The following is a 24930-nucleotide window of genomic DNA, read 5'->3' as shown; positions in this document are numbered from 1 at the left end:
AGAAAGCACCACTGAATTCAGTGTGACTTACTTCTGTATAGGTTTCACTTCCCCTAAATCTCCTGTCATGCAGGACAGAGATCAAGCAAACCAGCTTCATAACCCTTGATTTGAAATTGACTTGTTTTGAAATTGACTAGAGTCTGTGGCAAACCAAGATCTCATAAGAAGACTCCCTGCAGGATCAGATCAAAGGGCCCTACCAAGTCCAGCATCCTGTTCTCAAAGTGGTCAAGCAGATGCCTCTGGAAAGCCCATAAGCAGGACATGGAGCACAATAGGCTTCTCCCGCTGTTGTTCCTCAGCAACTGGTACTTAGGGAGATACTGCCTCTGATCTTGAGAGGTAACTTATAGCCACCATGACTAGGAGCCATTGATGATAGCTTTATCCTCCATGAATTTGTTCAGTCCCCCCTTAAAGCCATTCAGATTGGTAGCCATCCTTCTGTCCTAACCTCCCTTGAATGACACCCAGGGTGGATTTCCTTCCAGTGCAAATAGTAGTTTCAGAGGAGAACATTATATCAGAGCCATGGGAAGAAAGGATTGTATTGCCTTTTGCCCACCAGCTATAACAGTGAAGCCACAGACCTGAACTTACAAGATCTGAACAGGGTGGCTCATGACAGATGCTCTTGGAGGTCACCGATTCATAGAGTCGCCGTAAGTTGTAATCGACTTGAAGGCACATAACAACAAATGTAGTCCAGCTCCCTGTTTCTCACAGCGACCAATCAGAAGCCTATGGGAAAGTGACAAGCATAGAGCTTTATCTTGATGGAGGTCACTAAAACTTAGCCCTGCTACATATTTTGCAAGCCAGAATCCTATCCTGAAATATCTGGTAGTTTTACATTGCATTGCATTTCTGTAGCCCTTTGCTTTATTAGCTGAAAAGAGCAGAAGTGACTTTATTTTCTATCACCAGAGTATGGGAAACTGCCTTACACTGAATCAGACCAGTGGTGTATTTAGTATCATCTACACTGACTGGCAGCGGCTCTGCAGGGTTTCAGGCAGGGAGTCTCTCCTAGCCCTACCTGGAGATGCCACTGGGGATTGAACCTGGGACCTCCTGCATGCAAAGCCGATGCTTTACCACTGAGCTTGAGCTACTGCCCTGTCCCTATCCAGTTTAAGCAGTCTTCAAATGACTACCTACTGGAAGGGCGGGATAGAAATAGAACACATAAATAAAGTGCCAATTAGCAGAATACTTTTTCCTTCCCTGCACCCACTTATTTAGCTGCTTCAGCCATCCAACCAAGCCATTCCCCAATAATTTAGGTTGCAATCCATGTCTACTCAGAAGTAAACTCCATTGGGTTCAACGGGACTTACTCCTAGGTAGGTGTGTATTGGATTGCAAAACTCCATTTGGGTTCAATGGGACTTACTCCCAGGTAAGTCTGTATTGGATTGCACCTATGGCTGCAATCCAGTACACACTTACCTGGGAGTAAGTCCCACTGAACTCAAATGGAGGTTATTTCTGGATAGGCATGTATTGGATTGCAGCCTAAGTCACACAGCCTAGCCCTTTAGTCAAACACGCCCGTCCCTTTTATGCGATTTAATAAGAACTCTCTCCTGAATTGTTTTATCTTGCCCGCGCAAGCACACTATATCGGAAGCTCATTCGACAAATCCATCCACTCATATGTGCGCAGACGCAAACAGAGGATCTCCCCCCTCAGAGGAGCGGGCTTCTTTGTTTCTTTCCCACGCCAGGACTTCGCGCAGGCGCAGTAAAATACAAAGGCAACTCTTGGCAAATACTCTCCAGAAAGTAGCACCGCCGCGCAGGCGCAGTGAGCGAATGTAGAGCTCGGCGTCGGCTGAGGCGCTTCGTTCCAGCTCGCAGAGGGGGAGGTTGGGTTGTCATCACCGCCCCATGCGCGTCGCGAGGGCTACGCTAGGAGGCGTGTGCGCAGGCGTAGTGGCTGTGCCAGTGACGGAGCCGGGCCCTGCTTGGCGGCCGCGCCTTCTGCTCATTTCCTCAGAGAACCCCGCTTGAAGCGGCGTCGCGTTGACTGACCAGAGTCCGCGAGCCTCCGCTTATCCTCAGCCCCGGGAGGTGAGTCAAAGAGAAGAAAGGGTTAATTCTTCTTCCTTCACCATCTTATACGTTTTCATGGTGAAGAGCAAAGCTCCTCCTCTGGCATGTGGGAAAGTAATGGGGGGGAGCTCCTCCCTTGGGCACCCCCATGGCCCTTTCCTCCCCATTGTGGGAGCAGAGAGGGGGAAAGTGGGGAGCTGATAGACTATTATATCTCCATTTTAATATAATAATAATAATGAAATAAATAAAACAGCCAGGGTGGTATCCAGCTAGGTTCTATTCATAGTAGACCTATTGAAATTAATAAACCTAACAGGTCCATTCATTTCAATGGGTCTACTGTGAGTAGGACTAGGAACAGATACAACCTCCAGCTTTTATTCATGGATTGTGCCCCATGCTGTTCCTACTCAGAGTAGACCCGTTGAAATGAATGGGCATGGCTAGTTTAGATCCATTTTTATTTATTAGTTATTTATTATTGCATTTATGTTCTTTGAACAAGGTGGTGTATATGTTTCCCTCTCCATTTTATCCTCACGATAATCCTGTGAGGCAGGACAGACTGATAGTGACTGGCACAAGGTCACCCAGTGAGCTTCATGGCTGAGTGGGGATTTGAACCCTGGTTTCTCAGGCCCTAGTCTGACATTCTAATCACTTCGTCATACTGGCTGTTATTTATTCATTTCAGTGGGTCTACTTTGACTAGAACCTAGTCGGATACAACCCTACGCATTTACAATTATATTTTATTTTTATTTATAATTTAATTTTAGGGCATCTTTTTTTGTCCTGCCATTTCTCCAGTTGCCTCAGTGTGGTGTGTATTCATTTTTTCTTCCATCTTCTCCACTACCACCTTTTTTCTTTGCAACAACCCTAATTTCATTTATTGCTTATGTCCTGCTTTTCCATCCAAAGGGATGCCCAGAGCAGCTAACAGCAAACAATCCATTAATGAATGCAAAATATCAGAATAATTAATCTAACAGAACAGTTATACAATAAGGCGCCCATACAATAAGGCGCCCATACAATAAGGCGCCCTTACAATAAGGCGCCCATACAATAAGGCGCCCATACAATAAGGCGCCCTTACAATAAGGCACCCTTACAATAAGGCATGTGCATTTACTGTGCAATCCTGTGCATGCTTACTCAGAAGTGAGCCCTGTTGTATTCAGCAGGGCTTACTCCCAGGTATGTGTGCACAGAATTGCACCGTAAATGTATTATGGAGGAAGATTATTTGTCATTAAATTTAGAATGCTTATACCACCCTTTATAGCCCAATGAGATATTTACAAAAGATTCTCAAAATAAAAAACCACATTCAACTCTGGCATCAGGAATAGAAATAACACAATGTCCCTGGGGAAGAGCTGTAGCTCAGTGGTAGAGCATCTGCTTGGGATGCAGAAGGTCTCAAGTTCAATCTCCAGCAATGCTGAGAGAGAGCCCTGCCTAAGAGAGAGCCACTGCTGGTCATTGTTGACAGTACTGAGCTTGATGGACTAATTGTATGACTTGGTACAAGGCATCTTCCTGTGTTCCCTGTAGTGCCAGGATTATTCTGGTGGCATTTCCTGCCCTCATCTTTGGTCTGCGTTGGTATTATCATTCAGCCTCCACCTACGAGGCAGCAGAACCCGCTGGTGTCATCTAAGGCAAAGGAGTGAGACTGAGCAACTGCATCTCACTCAGCCATTGACAGAAACAAGAAGCAATTTTTCCTTTGTTGTCAGTTTTGGCTGAGAGAGAGAGAGGCGGAAGATGCCCACTGTGTATTATTTTGTTCTTATTACTAGCAAATGCCCATCACTTTGAAAGGTAGGGTGTACATGGAGGAAGGACTTGTATATGGCAAATTCCCCTGGAGTGTGTGCGCAATGCATCTCTGCACATAGATACATTGCGCCTCCCCTTGTTGCAGCTCTGTCAGTCAAGGCTGGGTTATGCCGTGTCAGGGGTGGAAGGTAGTTTTTGCTTCACCACAACGGTGCTCTCCCAAGTGCAGTGCTTATGTTAGTCACTGTGATGGGAAGAGCTGAGTGTCTTAGTAAAAAAAAACCCCAAGGATTTCCCCCTTTATTTCCTATTCAGAGATTCAGATGGTTTAATAGGGATGTGTGACCGCTTTCAAATTTAAGTAATAGTGAAAGGTGATGATGGAGTCAACTTCAAGTTTGTCAAGTTTTAAGTGAAACTATAGATTCTTACAGGGGTAGATTTTTACCTGAAATAAGCTGATTTGTTTGTTATGCTTGAGCTGATGTAAACATTACACATGTTGACAGTGTTTGGAAAAGCTTGCATAGTGTTTCTACTATAAAAACTTCTATAAAAACCCTAAGCCACTTATGGCATTTCTTCCCAACTGAAGCCCTTCCTCACTGATGTAGGAATTCTATTTTGGATGGTTGGAATTGTGGTGAGATGAGTTGGGATTTTTTGAATCTCATACTGGTGGTGGAGGTGATGTGTGTACAGCATTCGGAGTGTTGCAAAAGGGTGGGGAGCTTTGTTCATCACATGTGATGAACTGTTAAGAGTCTGTATTTGTAAAGCAAAGGTGATTTATTCTTGGGTTTCTCTTAGCTTTCATTTGTTTCTATCTTTGTCTAGATTTGCTCAACACTTTCATTTAATATAGCCAGACTTGGATATGCTGTTGTTCAGTGGGTGTGGATATCTTGAGATTACATCATCAGTGTCTTCCTTTAATCTGTGCCACAGAAAAGTGGCTCCTCTAAGTGCAGATAACCCTTGAGAGAATGGCTATGTCATTGAACAGGAGTGTCAGAAAGCGGCTGGTGGTGGGAGGAATGGATAGGAGCGGGTTTTGATCATTTTAGATGGCCTACCTGTTGCACCCATTTTGCTGTGGTTTCTGTGCACATTCCAATCCATAGGAGTAATTGACTTGACATACACATTAAGATGATTCAGTTCTCTTACCTTTTCAGATGTGATCACTCAGTGGAAGATTTTGATTATGAAACCACACTTAGCTGTTTCACCTACTCTTGAAATTGTAGATTGTGCTCTTGGCACAGGACTCTATCTTCTAGCTTAAGCTTCTGCACATTCGTGTTGCTAAAGGAATAATGTCAAAATACATTTCCCATTTGAAAGTTGGCAGGTCCTATTAATGTGCATGGTCCTGCGAGTTTTCCCGTTTTTAAGCACACTTGCATAGAATTACATTCGATAGGAAACTCAGTGACCATATACACAAGTTAAGGTGCTACAGTCAGAGCTGTCCTCCGTAGGCTCTCTCTGCACTCTACATTTAAAGCAGTATTATACTGCTTTAAACAGTCATGTTTTTTTCCAAAGAATAGCGGGGACTGTTGTTAAGGGTGCTGAGAGTGACTAGGAGACTGCTATTCGCCTCACAGGGCTACAGTTCCCAGAGTGGTTTAACAGTCTATCCCAACGAAACTCTGGTAATTGTAGCTCTGTGGGTAGAACAGGGATCTCCAAACCACTCTCAATGTCCTGGTCTACCCCGTTGCAGTCAGACTCGGAATCAATGACACGCTTTTCTCCATAATTTTTAATTTGAAACTTCACTTTAGAGCGATATATAGATCAGACTATAGATCACATGTCTCTACAACTTTACAAGGCATTGCTAGCCATGGCTACTCAAGCGAAGTCATTGTTGCAGCAATTTGTCACTCCCTCTGAGACCGCTTAAGTAGACTTAATGCAGGCTCACTTGCACAGGAACTGCTTCCCAGATCAGGGCTGGACCAGCAAGCGGGCTGGAAAGCGGGCTCAGTCTGCTCGCACCTTCACAGTTGGCAGCACGTCCTTGGCAGTGGGGGAGGAGACACCTTGGCCAGTTCTTCACCAGTCTTCTCTGGTCATGACTCCAGCCCCTCTCACCCTGGGGATGGAGCAGGAGGTGGGTCAGGAGGCAAGGCAGATTGGGGGTTATGGTGATTGGCGGCTCACCGGCACACAACACCTCATCTACTGCAACCTGGGCCTCTGAGACAAGGTTGTTGCTGGCCAGATTACTGCACACCACTGGGCCCCTTCTTTGGATCCCGGTCCTCCTCCTTCCTTTCTCTCTGCCAAGAGTTCTCTACAGAACTCATGACACTTAGCACCCTTACAAACTACAGTTCAGGATTCTTTGGGGGAAGCCATGACTATTTAAAGTGGTATAATACTGCTTTAAATGTATAGTGTAAATTATTATACCTTCATTGGCTACAATAAACAGGGATTTCTTTTACTGACTTTTTTTTTTTAGGCTTGTGTGCATTTATGAAACATTTTTGCTAACTGATTTACCTCCCTTGAACCACCAAAGTATATCCAGTTAAATATTTGTTGGTGAATTTGCTATGATCTCATCACAGAGGTGGTGAACCTGTGGCCCTCTAGATGATGGACTACAACTCCCACCATCAATGATGGTCAGCCATGCTAGCTGGGGCTGATGGGAGTTGGAGTTGAGCGACATCTAGAGGGGCACAAGTTTCCCATCCCTGTCTTCTCAGTATTGGATGGGTACAAAGTTGGCAACATCTAATTTAAAGTGTTACTGCTTATTCCTTTCAGCTTCATCCCTCTTGAAACTTTTAAGACCATTCCTTGCTCAGAATGTCTCTACACCAGTTCTTACTAGAACCAATAACCTGCCATGCCTGGAACAGGGACCGAACTCGTGAGTATTCTCTTGAGCAAAACCTGTTTTAGTTCATGTGACTTCAGATCTGATTATACTAATCAATTTGTCCTCTTGGCAGAGATTGCCATTAGCCCTAACAACCATGAAGTTCATATCTATAAGAAGAGTGGGAACCAGTGGGTGAAAGCTCATGAGCTGAAAGAACACAATGGACACATCACAGGTAAGGGAAGCATCAACTACAGCAGATTTTGCCTTGTGTGTAATAAGAAGTTAAGAGCTTTGGGTGTGCATGCAAACCCACTTTGAGTTTTGCAAGAGTAGAGTGCTTCCCAAGCACATCTAGTGGGGGAGCAGAGATGTGAAGGCCCAGGGAAAACTCAAGGGGGAAAAGTTTTGTTTTGTTTTCCCCCCAATTTTTTTCTGGAAAAAAACTCCCCCCCCCCCCCGGGCCTTCACATCTCTATGAGAGAGTTAACATTGTTAACAATACCGTTCCTCATTTTAAATAAAACCAAACAGTTGTCACATAGTGATTTTTCTAGCTGTGTCCATCCAGGTGTTTCTCTTGGGAATATCTGTCATTTGCTGTGGTTGTACGTTTTGCTTGCATGTGACTAATCTGAATGGGGACTGTTTTCAGGGATTTGTGGCCCGTTCCCAGTAAAAATTTATTTCAGTTGCTCTTATGAAACAGTTTTAAATTTCTTATGTATGCCACTTTGTAAATGGAAGTTGAAAAGTAGTATATATGTTTCTTAAATGCATAAGATGCTTTGGAAGAATACAGATGTATGCACATCAGGGCTGTGGAGTCGGTACACCAGACCTTCGACTCCGACTCCTCTATTTTTCTACTGTCCGACTCCGAGTCCAACTCCTTCATAAATGGCAAATGTATATTAACTAGTAATAACAAATTTACTGTAGTAAAATGGTAGCACAAGGCATTTCATCACCACCACGTGAATCCAGAGCTTGGAAAAGTTACTTTTCGGAACTACAGCTCCCATGAGCCCAATCCCTTGTGCTACCATTTTACTACAGTAAATTTGTTATTACTAGTTAATATACATTTGCCATTTATGAAGGAGTTGGAGTCGGTACATTTCTACCGACTCCAACTCTGACTCCACCCAAAATTGCTCACAACTCTGACTCCAACTCCACAGCCCTGATGCACATATCCAAACAACAAGTCCATATATCTAATGTGCTGGTGTTAACTTAAGTAGCAACTTCAGTTTTCTTTGTGTCACATCAGATTCCACCCCTGCCCATTTATCCAGAAAACCGCTTCTCCTTAAGGGATTCTTGAACTGGAGGCTGGGCTTCCATGGTACCTCTGATGCTCTTTCAGGTGCATCAAACATACTTGCTGGCCAGCAGACTCCTGTAATGGCAAGCCTGCATGGAAGCAGCTGTATCGGACAGGAGTCTCTGTCTGGAGACCATTGTGGCCAGACCTCTGCAAAGGCCAAGGATGCAAGCAGGATGGTGAAGCCTGAGGGAGCTTCAGGCTTGAATGTTTAGATTACCTTTTCCATTGCCACTGATGTTCTAGGCTTTCCAGGAGCAGCAGATTGAGGCAGGCTTAATATGAGGCAGGATAATACCTTGGTCTCAAGGATTCCTTGTCCAAGGTCTGCTGCATTTCATTGGAAGCAGAAGGAAGAGCTAACAACCATATGTGGAAATCTTGAAAAGGTAGTGTTATTGAGAACTATGACAAGTTGTGCACAATGACTGTTGTGCAGTTGACCAAGTTCTGCCTCCCAAATGAGGCTCATTTCTAATGCAGGTGTAAGAAGTCCAGGGAGGTGAATTTGGGTAGAGCAGCGGCAGATCCAATGTGCTGTGCTATGGCTCTTAAGAGCTTACAGGTAGGCTGTAGCGGTTGGCGGGGCGGGAACAGGAAGTCATGTGAGCCCTGCCACCCGCTGCTGTGTGTAGGTAAGTGATTAATGCTTCTGTAGCGTTGGGTTATGTCTTGTTCTCTAGGAACCCATTTTAGTAGCGAGAGAATCCAACATTAAGCTGCCTCCACTTAGTTGTTCAGGCAGAACTCCTGAAAAGACAAGTAATAAAAAGATTGCTGTTTCCTGTACAGGAAAGCTTTTGCTAATGTTAAGTTTAAATTTGTGGTTTTTAAAGCAACTTGGCTTTCATTTGAAAGTTATGAATGTAAACTGTTAATACACCACCCGGTTTACCTACGGCTTTGTTCTGCCATGATTCTACACATTGTGACATAGCCTAACCGCCCTCTGAAAGAGTGTTATGACACAAAAATGGGATAAGCCCACGTAAGCCACCCTAAGCTCCTTGGAGGAAGGATTTGACACAGAAGGTAAAGAGGTTGATATAAATGTAGCGTTGGTGAGACAACTCTGTGTTGTAGAAATTTATCACAAGGGACACCTTTGGAGGTTTTATGTTGAGTGCAGAGGGTGAGATCACATTGAATTGTTTTACACTGCAGGAAGATGTGGGAGAGTCGTAGAGTACTCGCGTTTAATTAGCCATCTTTGGATCAGAAACAACATCTTGCTGAGACAGATGGATTTGGCCATCACCCAGAGTACTTCTGTATTTGCTGTACTTGGTTTTTATTTTGCTATCCCTGTGGGACACTTCCAGTAGAGATTCAGCAGGTGCCTTCTATATTAACCTTTAAATGTTTGCTGAAAACTTTTCTTTGCTGCCAGGCCTTTGTAGACAATTCAGATAAACACCATCTGTAATAGTTAGCTGATTATCCATTTTAGAATTTTTATGTGGGTTTTATTCTGTGTATATTATTGTTGTAAACCATTTTTATATTTTTTATGAAATTGCAGTATGCAAGTATTTTTTATAAAATAAATAATCAAGAATGAGAAAATACTGTTCTTTAATAGAAAGCTCAGGTTCTAAAACACAGTGATGGGGATCCCCCCCCACAAATGTACACTTAATTGTTTTGTCCACTGAGTATGCTCAGGCCTCATTGGGCGGGGGTATGTCTGCAAACCTTGGAGTTTCCCTGAGCCTGTTGATTCCTCCCTCTTGAGCATAGATGCTGTCTGTTTGGCTATGTTTGGCTAGGATCCACACTTGGAGAATGAATTTGCTATAAGTATCTTAAGGAAGATACAAATATAATTTTATGGCAGGTGCAAAATGATAATATGATGCTGATGGAAGTCAAGGGATTCTATCCTTTGAAATCATTTATCATTGGAAAACAGAAGGCTCCAGCAAAATTAGCATGTACTTAGAGATGGCTGCCTTATTAGTTCTAAAGGCAGGTAGCATTCAGTAATGATTTATTGGGTGAACTGTGCAGACAGGATGATAGGAACATAGAAACTGCCAAATACTGGGTCAGACCATTGGTCCATCTTGCTTAAAATTGTCTTTGCTGACTGGCAGTGGCTCTCCATGGTCTCAGGTGAGGATCTTTTTCTGCCCTGTCTGGAGATGCCAGGGATTGAGCCTGGGAACCTCTGCATGCAAAACATGTCTTCCACTTCTGAGCTTTGACTTTTCCTCCAAGGGGTTTCAAAAAATTCATTCATTCTTCATTCCTCCTCAGAAACATTTTCATATAGCTTCCTACATCACATTACCAGTGTTGTTGGTTCTTTGAAACGATAGTATTGGAAACTGGTTTGGGATTTAGTTACCATCATTTCAAGAGTATGCATATTTACATTGTAATCTGACACATTATTTGCATTGGTAAAATGCAGTTGCAAAGCAAACACTAAGCCATTTTTGAAAAGCCATGAATAAAGTTGTAACTGTTTAAATATTGCAGCCACAGTGCTTTGCTGAAACCAAGCTCCTCCTAGATCCCTGAGTTTGTAGGAGGAGAATTGGATGCTACAACAGCTCTTGGAACCCAGAGTTGGGAGATCTCCATATTCTGCTTTCATAGGGCCGCAGCTTCTTCTTTAGCTAAGGCTGGTGACAGAAAGGAGCGCGAGACAGGCATTGCTTTCCATGATGTTTATACAGACTCTTTTTGTCCCATTGTTGCCTCTTGTCAACCATCCTTTGCAGGTTTTTGAAACAACATAATGTCTTTAGCACATAACGCTAAGCCAAACCATGGCTTTGTGTTAATGAGCAAAATTTTGGGGATCCCAGAGAGGAAATAGTTTGGTTTAGTATGTCATCTTTTTGTCCTATGTTTTACGGCTTATGGTTTGTCTGTGAAAGCTAAACCACCAGCCTAAGTTCAAATGACACTCTAAGCCAAATCATGCTCAGAAGACTAGCACCCACAATCTCCTCTCTTTGAGCCTGCTTGTTCATGCAAAGCCTTGGTTATATTTCTCATTATGTGCAAAGTGGGCCAGTGTATTGAATACATATTACTATTTTCTAGAGATGAATGTGGAATAAGTGTAGTGTATGGATTGCAGCCAGTAATCTCTTCTTCAAACCACCTTCAGCTCTCTGAGAAAACTGTCTCCATTCTGAGATTTTGAAACAAAACCTTTCATTGGGATTTGTTCACGTGACTGAGGGGAACAGAGGAGTGTTCAGGATTGTTATTTTGGGCCTGTTATGTTCCACTTAATGTCATGATTGTTTACAGCATCCAGGAATTTGTGGGTTCTGTAGTCATATCCTTTCTTCTTGAGCAACTTGTCATTGCCATAAATTTTAAGCCCTTCCACCTCTAATTTAAGTTGTTCCATTATGATAAAAATAGATCAAGGGTGCCCACTTAACAGTTCCAGCCATTCAATAGCAAGAGGTGCCTAGAGAGGTTACCCAGGTTTGGGAATCTTTGGCCCTCCAGATGTTGCTGAGCTACAACTCCCATCATTCTTGTCCACTTGCTGGGCCTGGTGGGGAGTTGTTCAGCAACATCTGGAGGGCCAAAGGTTCCCTGCACCTGGGTTACCTAGTGGCACTGCTCTGTGGCTGCAAAACACCCTTTATTTATGGACCTACTAAAGTCAAAGGCTGTGTGACTTACAGAAATGTTGTGAACCTGATCTGTCTCCACTGGCTTTCTGGAGTTGAAATTATGCCAATGGAAGGATTTGTAGCTCTATATTAACAATACATTTGTCTTAATTCTTAGTTCAGCTTGAGTAGAGTTTTGTGGTCTCATAATTGCTTCTGGCTATTGTTCTTCCAAGGTGGGATGGGCTAGAAATCTACAGTACGTAAGAGTGGTGTTCTCCTGGTTAAATATTTGATTTTGACAAAGCAAGAACCCTTTTGGTGCTCTGTTCATTTTCTTTTCTATGACTAAACCTTCAATTTATTCTTGGATCACATAAACCCAAAATGGGCATGAATAAAGCAGTGTTTTACTTTTAAGATATGTGTTCTTATAAACGTAAAAGTATAAATAAAAAATAACAATTTAATCTTGGACGAATTTGGAGCTAAAGGCTCTACCAATGGTGACAAAGTCAACGTTGTGTATTACTAGCGCCTGTTTTGCGGACACTTTAAAAGCACCTGATGCAACAATTTTGCTAAAGCTAAGCAGGTCTAGCGAGTGAATGGTGATATGGCTCTGGATTGTGTTGCATGATTATTAGGGATCTGGCATCAGAGAAACAAAGCTGTATTCCAACTTGCAGGCATTGACTGGGCCCCCAAGAGCGACCGCATTGTTACCTGTGGTGCAGATCGTAACGCTTATGTCTGGAGTCAGAAGGATGGAGTCTGGAAGCCGACCCTGGTGATTCTGAGGATCAACCGAGCAGCCACCTTTGTGAAGTGGTCTCCTCTGGAGAACAAATTTGCTGTTGGAAGTGGCGCTCGACTCATATCTGTGTGCTACTTTGAGTCCGAAAATGACTGGTGAGCAAGCTAATGTAGATCTGTTTCTCTTCTTCCTCAGCTGCTTCTATAATAAGTATATATTATGAAATATAGTTAGCTGATTATCAATGAGGTTTTAACTGTGGAGGCTTCAGAATCTAAATATTTTCCTCCTCTATGTTTTTTTTAAGGGAGTGAACCTGTTTTTGAGTCTATAGCTAATGATGGCGACAATCTGGAAAATTGCAGAGTAGATCTGTGTACCCAAAGTGTCTTTTAATCTTTCAGTACACTCTTGAGAATTGAAGCAGATATATATTATTATTATTATTATTTATTAAATTTATATACCGCCCGACTAGCAATAGCTCTCTGGGCGGTGAACATAAAATTATAAACTTATAGCTGATCTGCGACAAATCGGAAGTCAAGATTTTTATTGTACTATTATGTTTTTGTTTTTGACTTCGTTTTATTTTGTTTTGTTTTCTGAAACTTTGAATAAAAATTATTTTTTAAAAAAGAGAGAATTGAAGCAGTTCTGTTGCTTTCAATCTGACAGAAAATTTCAAATACCCAGCTAATGTTAATTTTGCAGCAGCTAACTATTTCGAATAATGTTTATGATTTAGCCAGTTCATTTGCTTTCTTTTAAAAGACTTCTGTGCGGAAAGTGGAATACTTGCATGATTGTTGTGTTGCTGAAGCCACACTATAAAGTTAAGGACGATGATATAAAAGTTTCTTACTGTTTTTTCTCCTCCCTCTAGGTGGGTAAGCAAGCACATTAAGAAGCCCATTCGCTCCACTGTCCTTAGCCTGGATTGGCACCCCAACAATGTCTTGCTTGCAGCTGGATCCTGTGACTTCAAATGCAGGTGAGAGAAGCTAAAGCACTCTTGGAAGTGGATTTGGTTGACTTGTTCAAACTGATTAGTAGCAGCAACGCATTAACACATTGCATGTCGAATGCTTCTGCCATTAGATGGTAAAGCCACAGCAAGGGCCAGCTTCAAAAATATGACCAAATTCGGGAGAAACATTTAGATGTATGTTGCAACAATATGTCGGAATGGTAGCCATCAAATCAGCTTTCTTTGGGTAGTATAGCTCAGAGTGATCCTATGCTGTTCAGAACAGTGTGCATTTTGAGTGGCAAGCACCACCTTAGAGGGCTGTTCAGTCCTCTAGCATAGCAACTGAATGAATATACACCACAAAAGTTGAGGTAAAAAAGCTATAAATAATAAATTTGCTATATTTTCTACCTTTTTATACAGTAAGAATCATAGCTATAATGAAAAAAAGAGATTTGAAATATTTGCGTAATCATATAAGAATAAAATTTGACCTCATCATGAATACAGAAACTAGAAACAATTGTGTTAGAAAAAATTACCAGTGCTGTGCTATCTAGTGGGGCAGATTGATTACAAATCTAAATATATATGCAGTTGAATTAATCAGTAGCTGAATCTCAAAAGCTGCAGCCTTTTCCTATTTTTTGTTTTTGCTGAAACATGCAGATGGAAGAACAGCTGGCCTTCAGTGGCTCAGTCCTTCTGGCTGGTGTATTAACCAGCTGCTATAAATGAGCATTTGTGACATTACAGAGTGTGCCTTCCATAGGAACAGATATGTACACCACTGAACAGCTTTCAAACTGTGTTTCAGAATTCCATGGAAGCTAGAAGGTCAGCAATGACAGACAAGATTTCTTAAGTTTAGTTTGCCTAGTACTGCAGTGTGTGGCTGCAGGAATGCATTGAGTGTATTCAGGATCACGTTCTGGGTTCATCTGGGGCAGCAATGGGGCCTGGCTAGTTCCCACATGATGTACACCCTCAAATATGCCCCAGAATCCTCTGCAGTGCACTGGGTTTCCATGACAGGTGTGCGAGGGTTCCTGGGCAGAGGGTGGGGAATGTTTTTCTGTCTAGGATCTCCCCTACATTTATTCATTCACACCTACACTACATTTCCCTTGCCCTTCCATTGGGAAGGCAGAGAGGGAAGCATCTGGAGCTGCCAGGGAAATTTTGGCCAAGGAGGAGAAGCTGTGAGCCTGATGGCAGAGCGATGAGGGCCGGGCTTGATCCAGAGGCCACTGGTTCCTCATCCATGTTGTAGGGTAAAAGAGGGTTAGGTTGCAGCCTTCTTTTATTTCAGACATTTAGCATAAGAAGCAAATAATATTCCAAAATCACATATGCAGCATAAACATCTAAAGAGTGTAGCTGTTTATAGCAATGCATGATAACATCAAATCCCAGGTACAAGTGAGGAGAAGGGTTCTGTTACTAATCATATTTTTGAGTTTCTCTGACATTTAGGTCATTGTAGGGACTGTCCATAAAAGGGGCATCCCCCGACTTAGATGGTTGTTACTGAATGAACCTTTTATGGTTCCCATATTTGTGCATACTTGGGAGTAAGGCCCATTGAACTAAATGGGTCTGACATCTGAGCAGACTGCAAGAACAGATTGAAACATTGTGAAAAGGCATGTGATTTTGAGTCTGAACCTTTTCGAAACACAGATTGTGGAATGCTGTGTTTGAATCATTTTCCACATGAGAATCTCCTGGTGTTGTGCATACTTTGCACAGCAAGGAGAAGAGAGCTTCCAGCCTAGCTTTCCATATGCTGGGGTTTTCTGGCATGGAAAGATATTCAAACAAACGACTTTTCCCTTTTAAATTCCAGGGTGGTTTTAAAATCTTGTTTTATATTCACTTTTGTACATCATCTAGATAATTCATATTATGAGGGAGATGAACAAATATAATATTTCACAGTTAATGTGAGGACTGTGCTACGTGCCTTGTTTGTTTGATTGAATTAGCTTGTAGAGCACTTCCAGATGAAAGGGTTGGTGAGTGTCAGCCATGCTGAATTTGTGTAGCTAATGCCCATAATCCAGATTGGGACTTTGTCAGTTGGCATACTGATCGCTCCTACTCCAAGATGGAACAGTGGCATCTGGTTAGGTGGAATTTAAACCAAAGCACCAACACCCACACACCCCAAATTGGCAACTCTTTTCTCCTGCAATTTTCTATTTGGGGCTATAGTCTCTGAGCTAGGCAGTCTGCTTGTCTTAGCATTACATGTCAGACTTCCTGTGTCACTGCTTGCTTAAATTTTCCTTAACTCTCCACTTTGCCTCTAGTTATTTTTTGCAGCCATACCTCATTTATACAACTGTTAATGAGAAAGGTAAATTAAACTAAACTGTGCAATGTGTTAAAAGTTCACAGAAACAACTTAGATTGGAGAGCTTTCTGTAAGGCTGGTTTACTAACTTTGATATTTGAGTTACCTATGAAACTAGCAACTTGCAAGAAGGGAGAAATGGCAGCATTTCTGTATGGAGGTAGGCTTGTAGTTTTCCCCCTCATTCCCTTTTCTGTCTTTTTTGCAGAGTGTTTTCAGCCTACATTAAGGAAGTGGATGAGAAACCAGCCAGCACACCCTGGGGATCCAAAATGCCATTTGGGCAGCTGATGGCTGAGTTTGGTGGTGCGGGAAGTGGTGGCTGGGTCCACAGTGTCAGTTTTTCCGCCAGTGGCAACCGCCTTGCCTGGGTCAGCCATGATAGTACTGTGTCGGTTGCAGATGCCTCGAAAAACATGATGTAAGTAATCTAGCACATTCTTAGAGCATGTGTCCTTGACATGGTAGTCATAACCTGTCTGCTTGCAGGATCCCTCAGCTGCGTATTTGCCTAGCACATCTAACTTCTTATAGGCCAAGGATAGGGAACCTTTGATCCTCCAGATTTTGCTCATCTGCAGCTCCCATCATCCCTTCCAATTGGCCATGCTGGCTGGAGCTGAAGGGAGTCGGTGCTCATCAACGTCTGGAAAGCTACAGATTCCCCATCCCTGCATCCATGTTGTAATGCAAGACAAGTAGGGATTGGGATGAATGTACTGCCTAATATCAGAAGTGATTGCCTGGTTCATAGTTTAACAAAAGTTATCCATATTACCTGGCCAAGTGAGCCAAGGTGTCATAGAACTAGGCTTCTGTCTGAATAAACTGGTAAGAGGGATACTTGTTGCCAAAGGAGATTTTTCGTGTGACGCATCATTCTTCTTGGGTTTAGGATCTCGCAACTGAAAACGGAATTCCTCCCACTGCTGAGTGTGTCATTTGTCTCAGAGAACAGTGTGGTCGCTGCTGTAAGTGTCTTCTGTCTTTGACTTGGAGTGTTTTTTTTCCAGAGGTAGCCAGCATTGCACACAGTTAATATTGTGCTGGTGGTGCTTCTTACTAGTTGCATTGTTTGAAAGCCTCAGTGTCTCAGTTGCATGATAATTATGCAATATTTCCTAACCTAGAGACACTTCAGATGTTCCCCTGCACTGTGTGTGGGGCAAAGCATGGAAACTGCATAGATACATTTGTGTGCAACAGAACACAGGCAGCTACTTTATACTGAGTCAGACCATTGGTCCATCTAGCTCAGTATTGTCTGCACTGACTGGCAGGAGCTCTCCAGGGTTTCAGGCAGGGGTCTCTCCCAGCCCTACCTAGTGATGCTGGAGATTGAACCAGATGCTCTACTGCTGAGCTATGGCCTCCCCCCCCCAAACAAACAAGCATTGCTGTGTTTTACAATTACATTCACATGTAATTGAATGTGTCAAGAAGTCTTAGTGAAACACATATATGCTTGCTTCTCATTACACTAGTAGCCCTGTACTTGGTGCTGCTCTTGAATTCTAAGAAACCAAAACATCAGTGCAGTTTTGAAAGGATTTGAATAATCTTGATTCAAAATGACATCCAGTTGTATCCAAACATGGACAAAAACGTGCTCCTTGATCTCAGGAACCATCATGCAAGATTTCGTTATCAGGTGTCCAAATATATGGCACACAAATAACTTCCCAAAATAAGTGATAGATTTATATTCTACCTTTCATCTAAAGAGTTCAGGGTGGTGTACATGACTAGGCAGCACCTATTTTATCCTCCCAAAAATCCTGCAGGTTAAGTTAGACTGAGAAACGGTAACTGACCAAAGGTCACTTAGTGAGCTTCATGGCTTAGTGAAGATTTGAACCCAGGGCAGTCCTAGTCCAAAGCTCTTGCCCACTACGCCACACTGATGATCCACAGGAAGCTTGTTTTGGGGGGATGGGGAGGAGTTGTTCATGGAAGTGCTTTCCATATAGGAAAATTGTAGCCTTGGAAGCTGCCCTTAGCTGAAGGGCCAAAGTTTTAAAAGAGAAGAAGGCCAAGCTGAAGGGTCAAGTAAGTAAGTGGTAGATTTGAAGCATCAACCTGAAGTGTTCTGCTGGTTTGTTACAGGGCCATGATTGCTGCCCGATGCTCTTCAACTGTGATGACCGTGGTACCCTCACCTTTGTGTCTAAGCTAGACATTCCTAAACAGAGCATACAACGCAATATTTCGGCCATGGAACGTTTCCGTAACATGGACAAGAGAGCCACTACAGAGGATCGTAACACTACTCTGGAGACACTGCATCAGAACAGCATCACGTAGGTGCCACAGGGCTTAAGTCGCACAAGGGAAGGGTACCTCCTGATTTGTATGGTCCGGTACTTGAATTATTCTAGCACCACAGGAAACATTGCAGCTCTGCTCCTTCCTGCGCCACAAGGTAATGTGAGGAGCCCTGGACTGTGAGGGAGGACTCCATTCTGATGCTCTTCCTCACTCCAGATACTGGGCTATTGCTGGTGTGGGAAGGAACCCTCAGGATAATGTCCTCAGGAGAACCCAGATCAAGATGCGTGGGTAAGGACATGAGAGCCCTGCTGGGTCAGGTCAATGGCCCATCATTGTCCAGCATGATGTTCCCACAGTGGCCAACCAGATGCCTATGAGGGCAGGACCCGAGTACAAGAACACTCTCCCCACTTGTGACATCCAGCACCTTGTATTCAGAGGCACGTTGCTTTTGACAGTACAAGTAGTATATAGACATAGTGGCTGGTAGCCATTGATAGCCTTATCCTCCATGGACTTGTCTGATCCTCTTCTAAAGTCATCCAGGTGGGTGGCCATCACTACACCTTCTGGGAGTGAATGCCACAGTTTAACTACGTGTAACCCCTAGCAACAAATAAGATAGCAACCTCAGACTTTTGCAATTATTTCTAATTTTGAAAGGTTTGCCAAATTGGTCACTGCTTGCTGAAATATTTTTGCACAAAATGCCTTAAACTAGGAACTTGAATAGTAGGAAGCAACAGCAGAGAAGATGCAGGTAGTTATTCCTCTGGGATGGTAGCAGTTGCTCTTGGGCAGGGCTCTTCCCATTCCTTTCAGCCACTGCAGCACTCTTTCTTTTGGAACTGCCAAGAAGGTGGCAAATGAAGCTACAGTTAATCTGCAGTTCGACGCTTCCGGTAGGATGCCGCTCCTAGATAAAAGGGCAGCAGCCTTGCATTGATTCCAGGAGAGACCAGCATTTGCCCAGCTGGCCAACAGGCCCATCCTCATATGTAGCTATTTCTCTGTCTTTCCTGCAGAAGTACTTTGTGTAACTTAGCTTTGCCTGCTACCGGGCTAACAGACATTGGGTCAATTATATGATAAGAAGTTCCTTGTTGAATTGGACCAGAGGCTTCTGCGGAATCGCTGTAGCTCAGTGGTAGAGCATCTGCTTTGCATGTAGAAGGTCCCAGGTTAAAATCCCTGGGCTCCTTCCAGAAGGCGGCAGGATATACATTCAATAACTAATAATACTAATCTCTGGGTAGAGAATTTTTTCCTGTCTGAAACCTTGGAGAGCTGCTTCCAGTCATAGTCAACACTGAGCTAGACGGACAGATTGTCTGTCTCTGGTTAAGGCAGCTTCCCACATCCCCATCTGGCCCAGCTTTTTGTTTCCCACAGCAGCCGTTCCTGATGCTTCTGGGCACTTAGAAAGGCAGGCTCTTCCCCTGTAGTTTGTCCTCACCTGGAACTTAGAGGTACATTGCTTCTTTCCATGGAGGGCCTGTTTAGCGATGAACAGAAGATGCTACAGCTTCTTTCTCCCCAGTGTGTCATTGCACATAGCAAGGTGTGAAGCCCACAGTCATGTTGGAGCTCCACCAGCCATGGATTGTCTTATCCCAGTGAGCTTTTTTATGGAAGCTACTTTTAAATTTAATCTCTAATGGCTGCTGTTTCTGTTTCTTTTTAAATAGTTTTTAGATTGTTTTAATGATGTGTTTTACTGTTGCAGTTATCTATTAATCTAGTTTTGTTAGCTGCTGATTATTCTTCATATAGAAAGGCTGGGCTTTAAGTATTGTGAAATAAATAGTTCTAACATGAATGTGGCCACAGATAATTGTGCACTTACAGCTGGTTAGAATCGTTTATCAAACTGCATCCGTTCTGTCACAGTAAGGTTATACTCGATTACTGTGCTCAGGAAGGGGGAGAATGATTTGCATTCTGTTTCTTAACACAGCTTAAAATGCCTAATGCTTCCGTGCATTGGAATAAACCTGCTGCTCCCACTGTTTCCTTCAGGTATTAAAGGTGTTCCTTTTTTCCTTGCAGCCAAGTGTCTATTTATGAGGTGGACAAACGAGATTGTCGCAAGTTCTGCACCACTGGCATTGATGGAGCGATGACCATCTGGGACTTCAAGGTCTGCTTTAGTGACATTGCCTACACCAAATGAGATGTGCATGCACACACACATACACACACACATCCTTTGTTCATCTCGTATAGTTCTGCTCCATGGTTAATTGTTTTAGCATTAGGAACCTGAAGTCACTGTTGTCAAATGCTGGAGGCATTATCCCCACATTGCTTATTTGGCAGATGGTGCTACTCAGGACTAATTTTGTCAGATGGGATCACTTCTATCCCTTTTAAGGAAACATGGTAATTCATTTCTCTCTCTCCCTCCATCATCTATCTAATCTGGCCTTTTTTGCAATAGCCTGGGCTAGTACATGGGACCCAAGGCCTTGGATCCTAAGAAACTACTTTTGGGAAGTTAACCGAAGTCAAGTTTCCCATCCACCCAATTTTGGATGATTCATTCGCACCCTGTTCCACATTGTCCATTAGGTCCCCCAACCCTCTGGAGAGAGTGCAGTTGGGTACACTTGGCTGCAGGAGGGAGGAGGGAATGTGAAACTACAACAGTGAACTACTTTAAGTTTATCTTGGGACGCAAACCTAGAATTTCAGTGTTCTCTTGCTTTTCCACCATCCTATTGAACCTAATTATTTCCATTCAAAATACAATCCAATTAATAGAGTTTGAGTTTAATTGTTTATGTCTATCAACTAGTGTTAAGTAGGTTGGTAAAATTTTGTCATCTAACAGATCAATTTATCAGTTAAAAATATTTTGATTGACAAAAGAACTGCCCTTGACTAATCAGGCAACAGATTTTTTTTTTTAAAAAAACACCTTAATATTAAAGCTTACTCATACTGTGGGTGGGTGATTATAACAACTAACAGTGCAACTGCCATCATCTGTGTGTTTATTCAGAAGCAAGTCTTATTGTTTTAGGTGGGGCTTACTCCTAGGTAAATGTGTATAGGGTAGCAGCCAACTATTTCATTAATGATATGAACCCTACCAAGACTTTATGTGTTGTGTGAAGTAACTTCTGAGTACTTCACGCAATTGTCTATAAGGTATCCCTGTGTGATAAGTCACTTGCTTTTAGGATAGAATTAAACATGCATGATCAATTCAGGTTTCTAAATATTGAGCTGTTGCCTGTCCATCTTAAGAAGGGGCAATGCACAGAAGAGAAGTGGCAGGATGGGGGTCCTTAAATGTTTCCTTGTCAGGGCTGTTTGTCCTCCAGCTGGAGGGCTAGCTTGAGTTGTGAGGTAGGGTGGAAAAGAGAATGACTAAACCAGTTTCTGCATGAGTACTTGTTGTGCCCATTAAGATTATGTTAGCATGAGAGCTTTGGCAGATTGCTTTGATGCACCGCTTCAGCGTATTGATCCCTACAAGCTACATTTATAGGAAGGGCCATATGTATCTCAGTGATGTTTGGCTTGTGTGCAAACAGTCCCAGGTTCAATCCCTGGAATCTCCAGGTAGAAGAGTCTCAGGTAGCAAGCGATGTGAAAGACCTTTTCCTGAGACCCTGCAGAGCCTCTGCCAGTCAGAGCAGATAGACAGACGGTATAAGGCAGCTTCCTGTGTAGGTCCTTGGGTCGCTCAACACAGCCGGCTGTGGACAGATTATGAGGTCAGTAATGACAACAGAAGATTTATGCAACTTTAAAGTTGACAGTGAGGACATTGAATTTGTCAAGGATTAGCAATACCTCGGCACAGTCATTAACCGAAATGGAGACCATAGTCAAGAAATCAGAAGGCTAGGAGTTGGGAAGGCAGCTATGAGAGAACTAGAAAAGGTCCTCAAAGGCAAAGATGTATCACTGAACACCAAAGTCAGGATCATTCAGACGATGGTATTCCCGATCTCTATGTATGGATGTGAAAGTTGGACAGTGAAGAAAGCGGGTCAGAGAAAAATCAACTCATTTGAAATGTGGTGTTGGAGGAGAGCTTTGCGGATACCATGGATGGCGAAGAAGACAAATAATTGGGTGTTAAAAAATTAAACCACTACTATCATTAGAAGCTACAATGATGGAACTGAGGTTATCATACTTTGGACACATCATGAGAAGACTTGATTCACTAGAAAAGACAGTAATGCTGGGAAAAACAGCAGGGAGTAGAAAAATAGGAAGGCCAAACAAGAGATGGATTGATTCCATAAAGGAAGCCACAGACCTGAACTTACAAGATCTGGTGGCTCATGACAGATGCTCTTGGAGGTTGCCTATTCATAGGGTCACCATAAGTCGTAGTCGACTTGAAGGCACATAACGAAAAAGGTTATACTGGCTGTACAGGGAAAGAATGCACAAAACAGCAGATGGCATGATGCATCTTCTCTCATTTTCTATGCTTGGGTTCAAGCTCTGAATTTGAAAAGAAGCTTTTGGTTAGCATCAGCGACCTTCCTGTCATTTCCTTTCACTGACCTGTAGATGTCTCTGTTTCTTCTGCTTCTTGAGATTCTGGCAACCAGACAGAAACCATTTGTGAAGTTGAGGAACTGGATGCTAATATTTTCTGCCATTGCTTTGCACAGCCACATTCTCCAGGGCCCAGCCGTGTTGAAGTGCATATTGGTTCTATATCAAATAACAGTTTGTCACCGCAGAGTGCATAATTTCTCACATTCTGAAATTTCTTATCCGTAGGGACTAAAAAATCCTTCTTGTTTTTTAATGAAAGCCGAGTGTCTCAGCTGAATTTTGTGCCCAGTATCGAACCTCACTGGGTGACCTTGGGCCAGTCACTGCCTCTCAGAGGAAGGCAATGGTAAACCCTCTCTGAATACCACTTACTGTGAAGACCCTATACATAGGGTCACCATAAGTCGGGATTGACTTGAAGGCAGTCCAGTTCCATCCCATTTTGCACTCTCACAGTACTGCAGCTTATACACAGTAGCTATAGTTAATGTTCTTTCTTTCTTTCTCTCTCTCTCTCCCCCTCTCTCTCTAGACTTTGGAGTCCTCTATTCAGGGCCTGCGGATCATGTAAATCTGGCTCTCCATTCTCCGTTAAGACAACTCGTTCTGGCACCTGCACAGACTTGAAAAGGGATGGTGAAGATGGTCACTTTTTGAAGCACTGAGAAAATGACAGCTTGGTGGATTTTTTTTCTTTCCTGTTCATCCCTCAATTTTGGTGAAATGTGTTGGTTTGCAAATCTGCTGTGATTGTGGTATATATTGGTTTCTTTTTTTTACAGTTATTGGTTGTTTCCTTCCATTCTTTATGAAAGCTGCTCCTTACAATAGTTTACTGCAGGAAGTATGAATCACTAACTTAAAGGGGAATTTTATGTAAACTTGTCTGCCAGAAAATAAAATTAAAGAAAAAAAAAACAAGTCAGACGTTCATAGTGTGGATCCTTAGTACAAATCCGCTGCCTTTTTATAATCTGAAGGAGGAGATTCAGTTTGGCATGAATGATGTGGCATGAAACGTATAATTGTCTGATGTCCTTCTCCCGTTAAAATAGCAGCTGCTGGGGTAGGGTGGAGGGATTTCCCCTTTTCTCTCAGAAAAAGTAACACATAGGAAAGGTTTAAAAAATACCTCCCCAATCCCAATCTGGATCAGACTTCCACAGCTGCTATTTAAAGAGAAAACAAGAAGGGACAGACAATGTCAGTCTAGTTTAGATGTTGGGAGCCACTTGTGAAGCAGTATCGGAATAACTGTCAGCTGCATCCCACATTAACAGAGAAGCCCACCTAAAACTCTGTCTAGTATCCACAAATCCAAATCTCCGCTCAGTGCAATAACTTCACTTGCCCTTATTCTGGGGGTGGGGTGGACTTTAGCACTCACCCATTGCCATCATCTCCTAATAGAATGAGAAGTTGTGGGGGAGGGGTGTCACCTTTCCAGATTGTCTGGGTTTGCAAAATATCCCCACCATTATGAACTCTTGCAAACCTGCTTCCTGTTCACTCTAAACCACACACCATGCAGGTTTTTAATTTTTTACCTCTTCCATTCAGCAGTCCTCTCCTGTCTCAGCAATCTGCATTAACAGGTACTCGATGTCTTCCAGCCCTCCTGGCTTGAGCTGCAGCTGTCCTGTGCTTTGGTTCTTCCCTCTAGCCCAGAGATGGCTAACCTGTGGGCCTCTAGATGTTGTTGGACTACAACTCCCATCATCCCTGACGACCAGCCAAGTTGGCTGGGGCTGATGGCAGTTGTAGTCTAACAACATATGAAGAGTCACAGCTTAGCCACCCCTGCTGTAGCCACTCAGACCCCTCCAGGTGCAGTTCCTACACCACTCTGGACTCCCAGCCACATGCCACTCAGTGTTCCTAATATATCACATGTTTAGGGTTGTAGCGCACTAAGTTTTACTCAGAGCAGACCCACTAAAATTAATGGACATGTCTAACGTAAGTCCATTAATTTCACCCAAAGATTAACCCAAAGATTTTAATTGTAAGCTGCTTTGGGAACTAATCTTGGCTGGAAAGCAGGGTATCAATATTAATAAGCTTTGGATCACTTTACATGTGGCCTGAGCAGGAGAGGAGAGCAGGCTTTTTGAATCATGATCTAGGCTAGTCGTCTCCACCCTTGGGTCTCCAAATGATGTTAGTTTACAGCCATCATAGTCAGAGATGTAAGGAGCTGGACCCAAGGTTGGGGAAATAGTTACATGCCTGTGGTGCAATAATGAGGCCTGCATATCACTGTGCCATAAAATATCTATTTGCAGTTTCATCATGCTGTTTACTTTTTATTTACACTTGTGGGCCGTATCAGGATGTTGCCGGCCAAGGATGTCAGGCACTGGCGCCCAGCCCTGGCCAAAGTTAGAGAAAAAACACTTCTTCTGACTCCCCCCCCCCCA

The 24930-nt window shown here is 43.0% G+C and overlaps 1 protein-coding gene across 1 annotated transcript; it reads left to right on the top strand.

Moving 5' to 3' along the window:
* The first annotated feature begins 1796 nt into the window (after nucleotides 1-1796).
* ARPC1A (actin related protein 2/3 complex subunit 1A) lies at nucleotides 1797-23435 on the top strand. Its single transcript, XM_061600000.1, has 10 exons — nucleotides 1797-2079; nucleotides 6646-6751; nucleotides 6834-6938; nucleotides 12310-12532; nucleotides 13264-13371; nucleotides 15918-16130; nucleotides 16605-16680; nucleotides 17816-18009; nucleotides 20030-20120; nucleotides 23043-23435. The coding sequence occupies exons 2-10, from the start codon at nucleotides 6688-6690 to the stop codon at nucleotides 23079-23081; spliced, it is 1113 nt and encodes a 370-aa protein (XP_061455984.1). The 5' UTR covers nucleotides 1797-2079; nucleotides 6646-6687; the 3' UTR covers nucleotides 23082-23435.
* Nucleotides 23436-24930: the final 1495 nt, after the last annotated feature.

This window comes from Rhineura floridana, chromosome 17, assembly GCF_030035675.1.
Source record: "Rhineura floridana isolate rRhiFlo1 chromosome 17, rRhiFlo1.hap2, whole genome shotgun sequence".
NCBI classification, from domain to species: domain Eukaryota; kingdom Metazoa; phylum Chordata; class Lepidosauria; order Squamata; family Rhineuridae; genus Rhineura; species Rhineura floridana.
This window is presented reverse-complemented; position numbering and strand designations above follow the sequence as displayed.

What these genes read in the sequence shown, in the direction of transcription:
- ARPC1A (XM_061600000.1), top strand. Translation starts at nt 6,688, where the DNA reads ATGTCTCTACACCAGTTCTTACTAGAACCAATAACCTGCCATGCCTGG. An exon ending in ACACAATGGACACATCACAG is followed by an intron (nt 6,939 to 12,309) that starts GTAAGGGAAGCA and finishes TCCAACTTGCAG; the next exon opens with GCATTGACTGGGCCCCCAAG. An exon ending in CTGCATCAGAACAGCATCAC is followed by an intron (nt 18,010 to 20,029) that starts GTAGGTGCCACA and finishes TTTTCCTTGCAG; the next exon opens with CCAAGTGTCTATTTATGAGG.